Source organism: Topomyia yanbarensis, chromosome 2 (assembly GCF_030247195.1).
Source record: "Topomyia yanbarensis strain Yona2022 chromosome 2, ASM3024719v1, whole genome shotgun sequence".
NCBI lineage: Eukaryota > Metazoa > Arthropoda > Insecta > Diptera > Culicidae > Topomyia > Topomyia yanbarensis.
In genome coordinates, this window is record NC_080671.1 from 299,405,586 (window position 1) to 299,418,715 (window position 13,130).

The following is a 13,130-nucleotide window of genomic DNA, read 5'->3' on the forward strand; positions in this document are numbered from 1 at the left end:
TTCGGATTCTCCTCGTCAGTAACTAGCACCAACTGGGTGTCTAGTTAGACGATGTATCTAAGCTAGTACCCAAATTAGCACTAGTTAGACACTAAAATCCAAAAAGTCACACGTCTTGTGTGAACACTAAACAACTGGCTTATACCGAGTGATGTCTCGATAGTAAGCGCAGAAGTTCTGTTTGCCGACGAAGAATATGAACCGAAACTGTCTTGTGGTTTGAAGACCCAAACGCCTGAAATTATGCAAATCCCCAAAGGGAAAATTTTGGACGATGCCAAATTTTTTTGTGCATAAGGGCACATACCTTACATAAAGTACGGTTTTTTGTTTTAGTGTTTCGGATTCTCCTCGTCAGTAACTAGCACCAACTGGGTGTCTAGTTAGACGATGTATCTAAGCTAGTACCCAAATTAGCACTAGTTAGACACTAAAATCCAAAAAGTCACACGTCTTGTGTGAACACTAAACAACTGGCTTATACCGAGTGATGTCTCGATAGTAAGCGCAGAAGTTCTGTTTGCCGACGAAGAATATGAACCGAAACTGTCTTGTGGTTTGAAGACCCAAACGCCTGAAATTATGCAAATCCCCAAAGGGAAAATTTTGGACGATGCCAAATTTTTTTGTGCATAAGGGCACATACCTTACATAAAGTACGGTTTTTTTATTTTAGTGTTTCGGATTCTCCTCGTCAGTAACTAGCACCAACTGGGTGTCTAGTTAGACGATGTATCTAAGCTAGTACCCAAATTAGCACTAGTTAGACACTAAAATCCAAAAAGTCACACGTCTTGTGTGAACACTAAACAACTGGCTTATACCGAGTGATGTCTCGATAGTAAGCGCAGAAGTTCTGTTTGCCGACGAAGAATATGAACCGAAACTGTCTTGTGGTTTGAAGACCCAAACGCCTGAAATTATGCAAATCCCCAATGGGAAAATTTTGGACGATGCCAAATTTTTTTGTGCATAAGGGCACATACCTTACATAAAGTACGGTTTTTTGTTTTAGTGTTTCGGATTCTCCTCGTCAGTAACTAGCACCAACTGGGTGTCTAGTTAGACGATGTATCTAAGCTAGTACCCAAATTAGCACTAGTTAGACACTAAAATCCAAAAAGTCACACGTCTTGTGTGAACACTAAACAACTGGCTTATACCGAGTGATGTCTCGATAGTAAGCGCAGAAGTTCTGTTTGCCGACGAAGAATATGAACCGAAACTGTCTTGTGGTTTGAAGACCCAAACGCCTGAAATTATGCAAATCCCCAAAGGGAAAATTTTGGACGATGCCAAATTTTTTTGTGCATAAGGGCACATACCTTACATAAAGTACGGTTTTTTGTTTTAGTGTTTCGGATTCTCCTCGTCAGTAACTAGCACCAACTGGGTGTCTAGTTAGACGATGTATCTAAGCTAGTACCCAAATTAGCACTAGTTAGACACTAAAATCCAAAAAGTCACACGTCTTGTGTGAACACTAAACAACTGGCTTATACCGAGTGATGTCTCGATAGTAAGCGCAGAAGTTCTGTTTGCCGACGAAGAATATGAACCGAAACTGTCTTGTGGTTTGAAGACCCAAACGCCTGAAATTATGCAAATCCCCAAAGGGAAAATTTTGGACGATGCCAAATTTTTTTGTGCATAAGGGCACATACCTTACATAAAGTACGGTTTTTTGTTTTAGTGTTTCGGATTCTCCTCGTCAGTAACTAGCACCAACTGGGTGTCTAGTTAGACGATGTATCCAAGCTAGTACCCAAATTAGCACTAGTTAGACACTAAAATCCAAAAAGTCACACGTCTTGTGTGAACACTAAACAACTGGCTTATACCGAGTGATGTCTCGATAGTAAGCGCAGAAGTTCTGTTTGCCGACGAAGAATATGAACCGAAACTGTCTTGTGGTTTGAAGACCCAAACGCCTGAAATTATGCAAATCCCCAAAGGGAAAATTTTGGACGATGCCAAATTTTTTTGTGCATAAGGGCACATACCTTACATAAAGTACGGTTTTTTGTTTTAGTGTTTCGGATTCTCCTCGTCAGTAACTAGCACCAACTGGGTGTCTAGTTAGACGATGTATCTAAGCTAGTACCCAAATTAGCACTAGTTAGACACTAAAATCCAAAAAGTCACACGTCTTGTGTGAACACTAAACAACTGGCTTATACCGAGTGATGTCTCGATAGTAAGCGCAGAAGTTCTGTTTACCGACGAAGAATATGAACCGAAACTGTCTTGTGGTTTGAAGACCCAAACGCCTGAAATTATGCAAATCCCCAAAGGGAAAATTTTGGACGATGCCAAATTTTTTTGTGCATAAGGGCACATACCTTACATAAAGTACGGTTTTTTGTTTTAGTGTTTCGGATTCTCCTCGTCAGTAACTAGCACCAACTGGGTGTCTAGTTAGACGATGTATCTAAGCTAGTACCCAAATTAGCACTAGTTAGACACTAAAATCCAAAAAGTCACACGTCTTGTGTGAACACTAAACAACTGGCTTATACCGAGTGATGTCTCGATAGTAAGCGCAGAAGTTCTGTTTGACGAGGAGAATCCGAAACACTAAAACAAAAAACCGTTCTTTATGTAAGGTATGTGCCCTTATGCACAAAAAAATTTGGCATCGTCCAAAATTTTCCCTTTGGGGATTTGCATAATTTCAGGCGTTTGGGTCTTCAAACCACAAGACAGTTTCGGTTCATATTCTTCGTCGGCAAACAGAACTTCTGCGCTTACTATCGAGACATCACTCGGTATAAGCCAGTTGTTTAGTGTTCACACAAGACGTGTGACTTTTTGGATTTTAGTGTCTAACTAGTGCTAATTTGGGTACTAGCTTAGATACATCGTCTAACTAGACACCCAGTTGGTGCTAGTTACTGACGAGGAGAATCCGAAACACTAAAACAAAAAACCGTACTTTATGTAAGGTATGTGCCCTTATGCACAAAAAAATTTGGCATCGTCCAAAATTTTCCCTTTGGGGATTTGCATAATTTCAGGCGTTTGGGTCTTCAAACCACAAGACAGTTTCGGTTCATATTCTTCGTCGGCAAACAGAACTTCTGCGCTTACTATCGAGACATCACTCGGTATAAGCCAGTTGTTTAGTGTTCACACAAGACGTGTGACTTTTTGGATTTTAGTGTCTAACTAGTGCTAATTTGGGTACTAGCTTAGATACATCGTCTAACTAGACACCCAGTTGGTGCTAGTTACTGACGAGGAGAATCCGAAACACTAAAACAAAAAACCGTACTTTATGTAAGGTATGTGCCCTTATGCACAAAAAAATTTGGCATCGTCCAAAATTTTCCCTTTGGGGATTTGCATAATTTCAGGCGTTTGGGTCTTCAAACCACAAGACAGTTTCGGTTCATATTCTTCGTCGGCAAACAGAACTTCTGCGCTTACTATCGAGACATCACTCGGTATAAGCCAGTTGTTTAGTGTTCACACAAGACGTGTGACTTTTTGGATTTTAGTGTCTAACTAGTGCTAATTTGGGTACTAGCTTAGATACATCGTCTAACTAGACACCCAGTTGGTGCTAGTTACTGACGAGGAGAATCCGAAACACTAAAACAAAAAACCGTACTTTATGTAAGGTATGTGCCCTTATGCACAAAAAAATTTGGCATCGTCCAAAATTTTCCCTTTGGGGATTTGCATAATTTCAGGCGTTTGGGTCTTCAAACCACAAGACAGTTTCGGTTCATATTCTTCGTCGGCAAACAGAACTTCTGCGTTTACTATCGAGACATCACTCGGTATAAGCCAGTTGTTTAGTGTTCACACAAGACGTGTGACTTTTTGGATTTTAGTGTCTAACTAGTGCTAATTTGGGTACTAGCTTAGATACATCGTCTAACTAGACACCCAGTTGGTGCTAGTTACTGACGAGGAGAATCCGAAACACTAAAACAAAAAACCGTACTTTATGTAAGGTATGTGCCCTTATGCACAAAAAAATTTGGCATCGTCCAAAATTTTCCCTTTGGGGATTTGCATAATTTCAGGCGTTTGGGTCTTCAAACCACAAGACAGTTTCGGTTCATATTCTTCGTCGGCAAACAGAACTTCTGCGCTTACTATCGAGACATCACTCGGTATAAGCCAGTTGTTTAGTGTTCACACAAGACGTGTGACTTTTTGGATTTTAGTGTCTAACTAGTGCTAATTTGGGTACTAGCTTAGATACATCGTCTAACTAGACACCCAGTTGGTGCTAGTTACTGACGAGGAGAATCCGAAACACTAAAACAAAAAACCGTACTTTATGTAAGGTATGTGCCCTTATGCACAAAAAAATTTGGCATCGTCCAAAATTTTCCCTTTGGGGATTTGCATAATTTCAGGCGTTTGGGTCTTCAAACCACAAGACAGTTTCGGTTCATATTCTTCGTCGGCAAACAGAACTTCTGCGCTTACTATCGAGACATCACTCGGTATAAGCCAGTTGTTTAGTGTTCACACAAGACGTGTGACTTTTTGGATTTTAGTGTCTAACTAGTGCTAATTTGGGTACTAGCTTAGATACATCGTCTAACTAGACACCCAGTTGGTGCTAGTTACTGACGAGGAGAATCCGAAACACTAAAACAAAAAACCGTACTTTATGTAAGGTATGTGCCCTTATGCACAAAAAAATTTGGCATCGTCCAAAATTTTCCCTTTGGGGATTTGCATAATTTCAGGCGTTTGGGTCTTCAAACCACAAGACAGTTTCGGTTCATATTCTTCGTCGGCAAACAGAACTTCTGCGCTTACTATCGAGACATCACTCGGTATAAGCCAGTTGTTTAGTGTTCACACAAGACGTGTGACTTTTTGGATTTTAGTGTCTAACTAGTGCTAATTTGGGTACTAGCTTAGATACATCGTCTAACTAGACACCCAGTTGGTGCTAGTTACTGACGAGGAGAATCCGAAACACTAAAACAAAAAAACCGTACTTTATGTAAGGTATGTGCCCTTATGCACAAAAAAAATTTGGCATCGTCCAAAATTTTCCCTTTGGGGATTTGCATAATTTCAGGCGTTTGGGTCTTCAAACCACAAGACAGTTTCGGTTCATATTCTTCGTCGGCAAACAGAACTTCTGCGCTTACTATCGAGACATCACTCGGTATAAGCCAGTTGTTTAGTGTTCACACAAGACGTGTGACTTTTTGGATTTTAGTGTCTAACTAGTGCTAATTTGGGTACTAGCTTAGATACATCGTCTAACTAGACACCCAGTTGGTGCTAGTTACTGACGAGGAGAATCCGAAACACATGAATATATAAGCCAACCATTCCCAGAAAAAAAAACTATGGTAGGAAAAGTTTTGCTCCCAAAACAAGAACCTAGCTAGTGCTTATGGTTGATCTGCATAGGAATAACCTATGTTATCAGAGACATTTGTTGGCTTGCTATAAGCTTTTCGGCTTATAGCAAGCTAACAAACTAAGAATGTTGTCTCTTTTTTCTTTGTCATAAGATAGCACAACTCGATCACTCGAGAAATTGGCGCTTGTCATAATCGTGTTTCGCTATATCTCAGTAACCCAGCAGAATTTCAAAATTCTGAAAACGCGACTTTATGGAGATTTTAAAACTTAGTAACATGGCATATCTAACTCAGTTCACCCCAAAATGGCGTTTGTCATAAGATAGCACAACAGCGACGAAGTAGCATGCGTCAAAATTTGGCAGCTCCGTGCAGGATAGACCGCAAGCGTAGAAGGAGTCATTTGGAAAACAAGTTCTTCGGCTTCTCTACCATAGTTGTAGAGATGGACAAGAAGAAGTTGCGGGCGAATAATGAAGAATTAGGTTGCGTGGGGAAAACATGAAGCTAAAAAAGTGAATGAGATGAAGCTAAAAAAGATGGGTGGGTAATGTCTGCGGCATAACCGGAGAGATGTAGAGTACATAAGGAACACGTTCTTCAAATATGTTGATACTCATTGGAATTTTCGGACAAAAGGTGATTTGGGCGAGGAATATTTCAAATTATTCTTTACAAAAATGAAAAGGACCGTTTTTGTTGACGTTGTTGGCCTTGGTGGGGAAGATGGCTAACGATGGAATGAATTGTTCGCATGAGGAAGTCGCATAGCACTGCTCAATGGCAGAACAGATAATAATTGATTCCTGAAAATCAATTTTTCTTTATTCATGTAAATTATACATACTTACAAATCTAATAGAAGATTCCTGGTCATATTTCTGAATCATTAGTGCGTGTAATTTGGTTAAGTACAATGAAAGTTACAAACTTTCCAAACTCGACCTTCTGTTCCTTCCGAAATATTGCAATGGGGTGTCTATATTAAACCGTTAGTCGTGGTCACAATAAAAAAAGATAGGTGGGTAATGTCTGTGACATAACCGGAGCGTCGTGACTTCAATTCGAGACGTTAATTTAAATCTAATAATATTCAACAGAATCACGTTTGAATGGGAAATTTTCAAATAATTCTCTATGGTGATAATGGTGGTTCTGAAAAGAACCTGTGGTTTCGGTGTTGGTGTTGATGGTGATGCGCTGGATCGTTGGATATATTTGGCATGATAGTTACGTGCCTGACGAACTGCTTTGTAGCCACGAACAAAACGACAAGACTGGCTTCTTCGGGTACCATTACGGCTGAACTTTATAAGCTTAGCTCGACTTTGAAATCTTGCACAATCTCACGAATCAGACGCTGGTAGGGCCATTTTGTTTGCTACTAGCACGGAGCCGCATAAACAAATCATTTAATGCTGTAAATTCACGGAGGCTGCCAAAAAGCTCGAATAGAAGCATGCGACTTCAACGTTTCTCTTAAACACATGCAATTGAAGCAACACTGATCGCTAGAGGGATGGTGAGGGAACACGCACATTCGTTTTGGTTATACTGATAATAGCAGCAGAAAGGAATGGAAAAGCAGTGCACGAAACGAGCGAGAGGATAATTTAAATTTTTGTTCCGTGTGCAAGCTACTTCTCTCCACACAACGTATTATGTTGCTTGTTGAAAATTTGTTACACACCTTAAAATGAAAGTTTCAGTTTAACAGCCACTAGAACACAATTGATTGGTCCTGAAAAGAACCGTTGCTTTTATTGTAATTTACGCCCACTCCCAGCGGACACTGTGAGCCAGTTTTATTTCTTTTGCGAGAAAGTTACGCACTAGGCGCACTATTTTGAATCCTCAAACAAACCGACCAAGTAGGCATTACTGGCTTCATTACGGCTGAGTTTTGTAAGCGTAGCTCGACTTTGACGTAATACACAACCTTACAAACCAGACGCTGGAATGTTACCCAGCGGATTAGTTGCTCCGTTGCCCTTTAGTTGGGGCGAAATACTGGCATGGCATGGCGTTCCTGATCGGTAGTTGGTTGCGATGGACCACCAGTAGCTGGGGCACTTTTTCGGACCGTCATCATTGCCAACTGCTTTCCTCCGGTAGACTGGCTGCTTGCTGGGGCTTGAACGAATACGAATGATGAGAAAAACCGACCGACCAACATTCATATATGAACACACGAGAAAGCACTACTATCGCTCGTTTTCGTGCCATTCCTGTGCCTTTCCTTTCCGTCCGGCTACCAACACTAGCATAACCAAAACGAATATTCTGTCTTTCCATCGCCTTCAATCTAGTGGCCAGTGCTAGCAACCTTGCATGTTCAGTTTTTCAATAACAACATTCGAACAATATTTTCAAAGAATGTTGCAGATTTGAAAAGAAGGAAGGAAAAGATTTTCACTTTTAAATCCGTTTATCTTATTTGTTAGCGCTGATAAAGGCTATTTAGTTTGCTACTAGCAAGGAGCTGCACAAACAAATCGATTTATGCAATTAATCAACGGAGGCTGCCAAAAAGTACGAATAAAAGCATGCGACTAGTGTACTTTGCACGTTCTATATTTTATCAATACTCGAGTACTTTTTCAAATGGACGTAAGTAACATTGAGAGCCTCTCTTTGTTTACTTTCTCTTTCGTTTATTACGACGTCATTACAACACTTTGAACTAATTTTCCAGTACATATCGAAAGCCGACGGTTTTTACTACAATATTGTGCAAAGAGTAGAGTAGTAAATGTTGAAATGGCCGAGTAATGAACAGAAGAGAAAGACCTCAAAGAGAATCTCTCATTGTTACTTACGTCCATTTGAAAAAGTACTCGAGAATACTAGAGAGAAACGATAAAATAATTCAAAGTGTAATAGCAACATGCAATTGTGGCAACACTGGCCATGGGATGGTGGGGGAATACGCACATTCGTTTTGGTTATGATGGTATTAGCAGCAGAAAGGAATGGAAAAGCAGTGCACGAAAACGAGCGAGAGAGGATAATTTGAATTCTCTTTCTTTCCACATATCGTATTTCTTAGCTGATTTGTAAGTGTAGCTCGACTTTGTAGTCCTGTACAATCTCACGAACCAGACACTGGAAGGATCGCCTGCAGATTAGTTGCTTCGTTGACCTTTAATTGCGGCTAATTTCTGGCAGGGCGACATTTCCTGGTCGGTAGTTGGTAGCGATGGGGCTTCTTAACGCAACCAGTAGCTGGAGCACTTCTGCGAACGGCGATAATTGCCAACTGCTTTCCCTCCGGCGAACTTCTAAGCTGACTTGACTGCTTGCTAGTACGATTGTGAACGATTGAGAAAAACCGACCGACCGATATTTATATAATCGCTCTAAAATGCACTACAATCGCTTTCTCGCTCGTTCTCGTGCCGTGCATGAGCCTTTTCTTTCCGTCCGGCTTTTAATGGCCTAACCAAAGAAATATGCCGTTTTTCCCCCACCAACTGCTCTCGTCGAGCAACCCAATACGAATAATCATAGGAACAAACATGTAGTGGACCTATATATAAACTTTTCATTATTTTATTGTTCGGTTGATGCACCATATTGATGGCTCTGTGCGGGATGGGCTGAAAATTTTCACTTTTCCGAGTCGTTTTCGAAAGATTTTTCAAAACACATTTTTTTGTTATTAGTGCATGTTATACATACTTCAAATTTTAATACAGCATAGAGGAACATATTTTCAACAAATTGGCCTAAAAATCAAATCATTCTGTTAAGTATGATAAAAGTTTTTAACGTTCAAAATCTGACGCGGCGCCGCAGCCGATATTTTGAAACGGGACCCCTATATTGAAAGCCTAAATGTATTCTACATTAAAAGTGAAGTGTTCCGAAGCATGTGTTGTTGTTCCGATTAATTGGAAACATTCGAGTGAAAGTAACGTCTAGTTCATTAGATTCCTGGCAGAAACGCAAAAATGTGTTGCCAACATTAGTTTTTTGATTTATTTTTCATTTCAGAGCTTGAGAGCGAGTAAAGGCGCTTTAGCCTAGACTTATTAGCCAGGGCAAGGTGTAAATACATCTGTCCCATCCCAAAGGACCAAAGGAGTGACATTAACCTTTGCCAAGTCACTCCCAACGATTTATTATATCTCCTTTAAGGACGATTCAGACGATACATCAGCTTCCGTCAACGTCAACGGAACGTCACCGTTCCGTCAGGATAAATTACATGCAGTTAGATGGAGGCATTCACATACAACATCAACGGCACGGAACGTTTTGACGTACGGCACGTGTGAACGGGCGCAAGAGAAACGTATTTAACTTATCCTGACGGAACGGTGACGTTCCGTTGACGTTGACGGAAGCTGATGTATCGTCTGAATCACGGTTGTCTTCGTTTCTTCCTCCTTCAAGATTCAAAGCAATTCGTTAATTAAATTATTCATTGAATGAATAATTTAATTGCCGTCTAATTTTGAAACATCTTCAAACCCAACTCTGCTCAGTAGGCCTGGCCGTTTTAATATTTGCGACATATGAAAAGACGCTTCAATTATTAATGTTGACAAGAAAAATACTTTAGAATAACTGCGGTGTTTTCCAGGATGCTTTTCAATACTGGCTGTGTAAGGGTTAGAATAGAATAGAAGTCTAACGCATGGGAAATTTTTTTCTGAAAACCCAGTTTTCAACTACCCGAAAAAAATGGAAGGTCTACGTGGACGTCGTGGGGAGGGAGGTATGGGTACAGGAATTGTCCACGCTTGTCCACGGTGGGGGAGGAGAGGTTTAAAAATGAAAGTTTTTTTTTGTCCACGTGGCATCTGAACAGCCCCTTAAACACAAACATAGGTTCCATTTTGAATCTAAAAAATCCACCATAAAATAAATCGATTTTCGAAAATACAAGAAGGTGACTTTCAAAATCGAGCCACTTCCTTCCACTTATATTGGAATTTCCGAAAATCTTCGGGATCAAACATTAATATTGACGAGAAAAATTGTAGCGAACGTCTGCAATTTCCCAGGATCTTTACATGTATTGGCTGTGTATGTGTAGACTAGACTAGACCACCATTGGAGCTAATGCGTTGAATAGAGACAGCAGACACTGATCTAACTGTTTTCAAATGGGTGGGATGAATAGAGGAATTAAGATGAATTAGGGCGCAATAATCCTTTCAATACATATTTCTTGTTTCAACTGATCGTTCAAATGTTACTAATTGGCCATTGATAGGAGAAAATAACTGAAATCATAATATGTGTTTAACTGCTTGTTATTCGAACTATATCTTACATTACAGCTCCACCACGCCAAATAACAGATCGGCTAACGCCACACAGAATGAGACTGACACACGTTCAACACGCCAGAAGGAAAAACGACTGACTGAACCAGTAAACAATGAAAACTCACCATCTATTCCCAAACGAATTCGGCCGAATTTGTAAGTTTTTTCATCATAAGAAATTTTTGAATTATATCCTTTATTTACCCATACAGTGACATAGTGCCATTAAATGAACCGGGCTCTAGTGCAATGACAACGAAGAAGCCAAATGAAAGAAATCCGAAAGAATCCTCCGCACCGTCGGATGAGTCGTTGAAACCGCGAAGCCCGCGCATAAAAGCTCAACTAAAGCGTCAATACTCTGATGATGTTATTAAGGTAAGCTGATTTTAATATGGCGCAAATCCAATAACTAAATGTCATACACAATTAGTTGAAAGCATTGATGGACGAAATGAACGACATCGAAAAGGTCAAGCACCTTGCAGTAAATGCACTCCAAGAGGATATAAATCGATGGCAACAAAAGATTCGCGTTCTAGTTGCCGAGTACAACACGCGCATTGCTGAAGTGAAGCATAAACAGTGGGTAAGAATCGTTTGCATTGTTTCGTAAACTAGCTGTTTTTTGTGGTTTCTTTTTTACACCGTGCTACACCGAGATATATTGTTTACTCCCAATTTGAATAAGTTTGGCATACCGGTAGTAGTGCAATGTCAAAGTAGACCCTACACGAGACCAGAATATTGTCAATAAAAATATTGACAAGACTGCTTCAATAAGCGGACCCTACACGAGCAGAAACATTGATAATAACCCATTTATTCATCAATATGGTGTGGACTTAAGCGAACCCTACACGAGACCAGAATATTCTCAAGAAAAATATTGACAAAACAGCATCAATGCGTCGATCCCATTTGAATTCTACAGTATGAATATTTTCAAGCTGGCTTTACATGATCAATATATTGATCAACAACTGATTTATTGATAATATTTCTACTCGTGTAGGGTCCGCTTTAGTGACGTAGACTGGTCAATATTCCTATTGCCAATATTCTTATCATTTAGCGGACCCTACACGAGCGGAAATACTGACAATAAATCATATATTCTCTAATTCTATAGCGTCAATGTTTCCAAAATTTCCTTAACCGGACCCTATACGAGCAAGAATATTGTCAATAAACCAATTATTGATCCATATAATGGTCGTGTAAAACCATTTTGAAAATATTGGATGCTATGGAATTCAAATGGGATTGACGTATTGATGCTGTCTCGTCGATATTTTTATTAATATTCTTGCGTCGTGTAGGGTCCGATATAAAACATCAATATTGAATTCGACGTCAATATTTCTGCTCTTGTGCGGTCCGCTAAAAACGTGTATGCTATAACATTTGTTCTTCGTTTCTCATTTCAGTGTAACAGCTGTGAGCACGAGTCGATCCTACATTGCTGCTGGAATACATCATATTGCTCAAGAGAATGTCAGGAGAGGGATTGGTCTGACCACAAGAAGCAGCACAAGTTTGCTAGACAATAATGCAACTCTTCAGTGACGATCGTTTGAAACATAAATTTTTCTTGTTCTTGAAGCAGGGTTGAATTTGAAATTCCCTGTTTTAAAATTATCTTGTTTTTATGCTTTTAGCATATAATATGCGCTATTTGTGATAATTTTCGAACTACCGAATGAACTTTTTTTTTTTTCAAATTCCTGTTTGAAGTTGAATCGTTTGAATTACAAAAAACAAATTCGTTGTACACATTGTTGAACTTAATAAATGTTGCTCGCAGAGCGATGCTGAACGTCACCTTTTTATGTCATGTATTGCTTGTGGCACTATAAACTGGATTCTAACCGCACTGCGCACTTACCATTTTTCCATTAAATTCTTCTCGTAGACCGGTTAGTTCGACTGGTCTGTCTATGAAAGTATCATCTCTATCACTTGAAATACATGTTTTTGACAGCTCGCAGTTTTGAGATCACTCGCACTTTAAAAGTGCGGAGTCCAGATTGGTGGGAAGTGCGCAATACATAACTTATTGTGCAACAATCGTAGTAGCCATCGGTACAAATCAGCGCGAAAATTTTTTGCTCGTAAAATTTTCCAAAAACTTCAAAAACTTGTTCCCTTTTAATATTATTCGAACAATGAAATATTCTCGTAGAATTTAAACTGTGAGTAACGATATTGTGAATGAAACCGACGTGCTAAAACAATTTTTTTGGAAAAAAGAAGAGAATATTCAACAGCACTGGAAGGCGGAAGGCTACAAATCTGTTTCCCGAAGCGGTTCTAAACTATTTGGAATACCGTTAGCAGTATGTTTGCTCTCGCAAACGAGCTTCGTTATTAGTGCCAGTAGTAAGAGGCCACTTAAAAGATGCTATTTTTGCCTTTCTCAATAGAAAGGTATTGCAATTGCTCTGAAAACCGACTTTTTAACGGAGGCCCGGGGGCCGAGTGACATATACCATTCGATTCA

The 13,130-nt window shown here is 39.7% G+C and overlaps 1 protein-coding gene across 1 annotated transcript in view; it reads left to right on the forward strand.

Moving 5' to 3' along the window:
* Nucleotides 1-12,451, forward strand: part of LOC131683346 (zinc finger MYND domain-containing protein 11) — a 44,181-nt gene extending 31,730 nt beyond the window's left edge. Inside the window, exons 5-8 of the mRNA XM_058965226.1 lie at nucleotides 10,640-10,783; nucleotides 10,840-11,005; nucleotides 11,061-11,216; nucleotides 12,058-12,451. Of these exons, the coding sequence (XP_058821209.1) occupies nucleotides 10,640-10,783; nucleotides 10,840-11,005; nucleotides 11,061-11,216; nucleotides 12,058-12,180 (589 nt within the window). The 3' untranslated portion in view covers nucleotides 12,181-12,451. The remainder of the gene's footprint in view (nucleotides 1-10,639; nucleotides 10,784-10,839; nucleotides 11,006-11,060; nucleotides 11,217-12,057) is intronic.
* The last annotated feature ends 679 nt before the right edge of the window (nucleotides 12,452-13,130 follow it).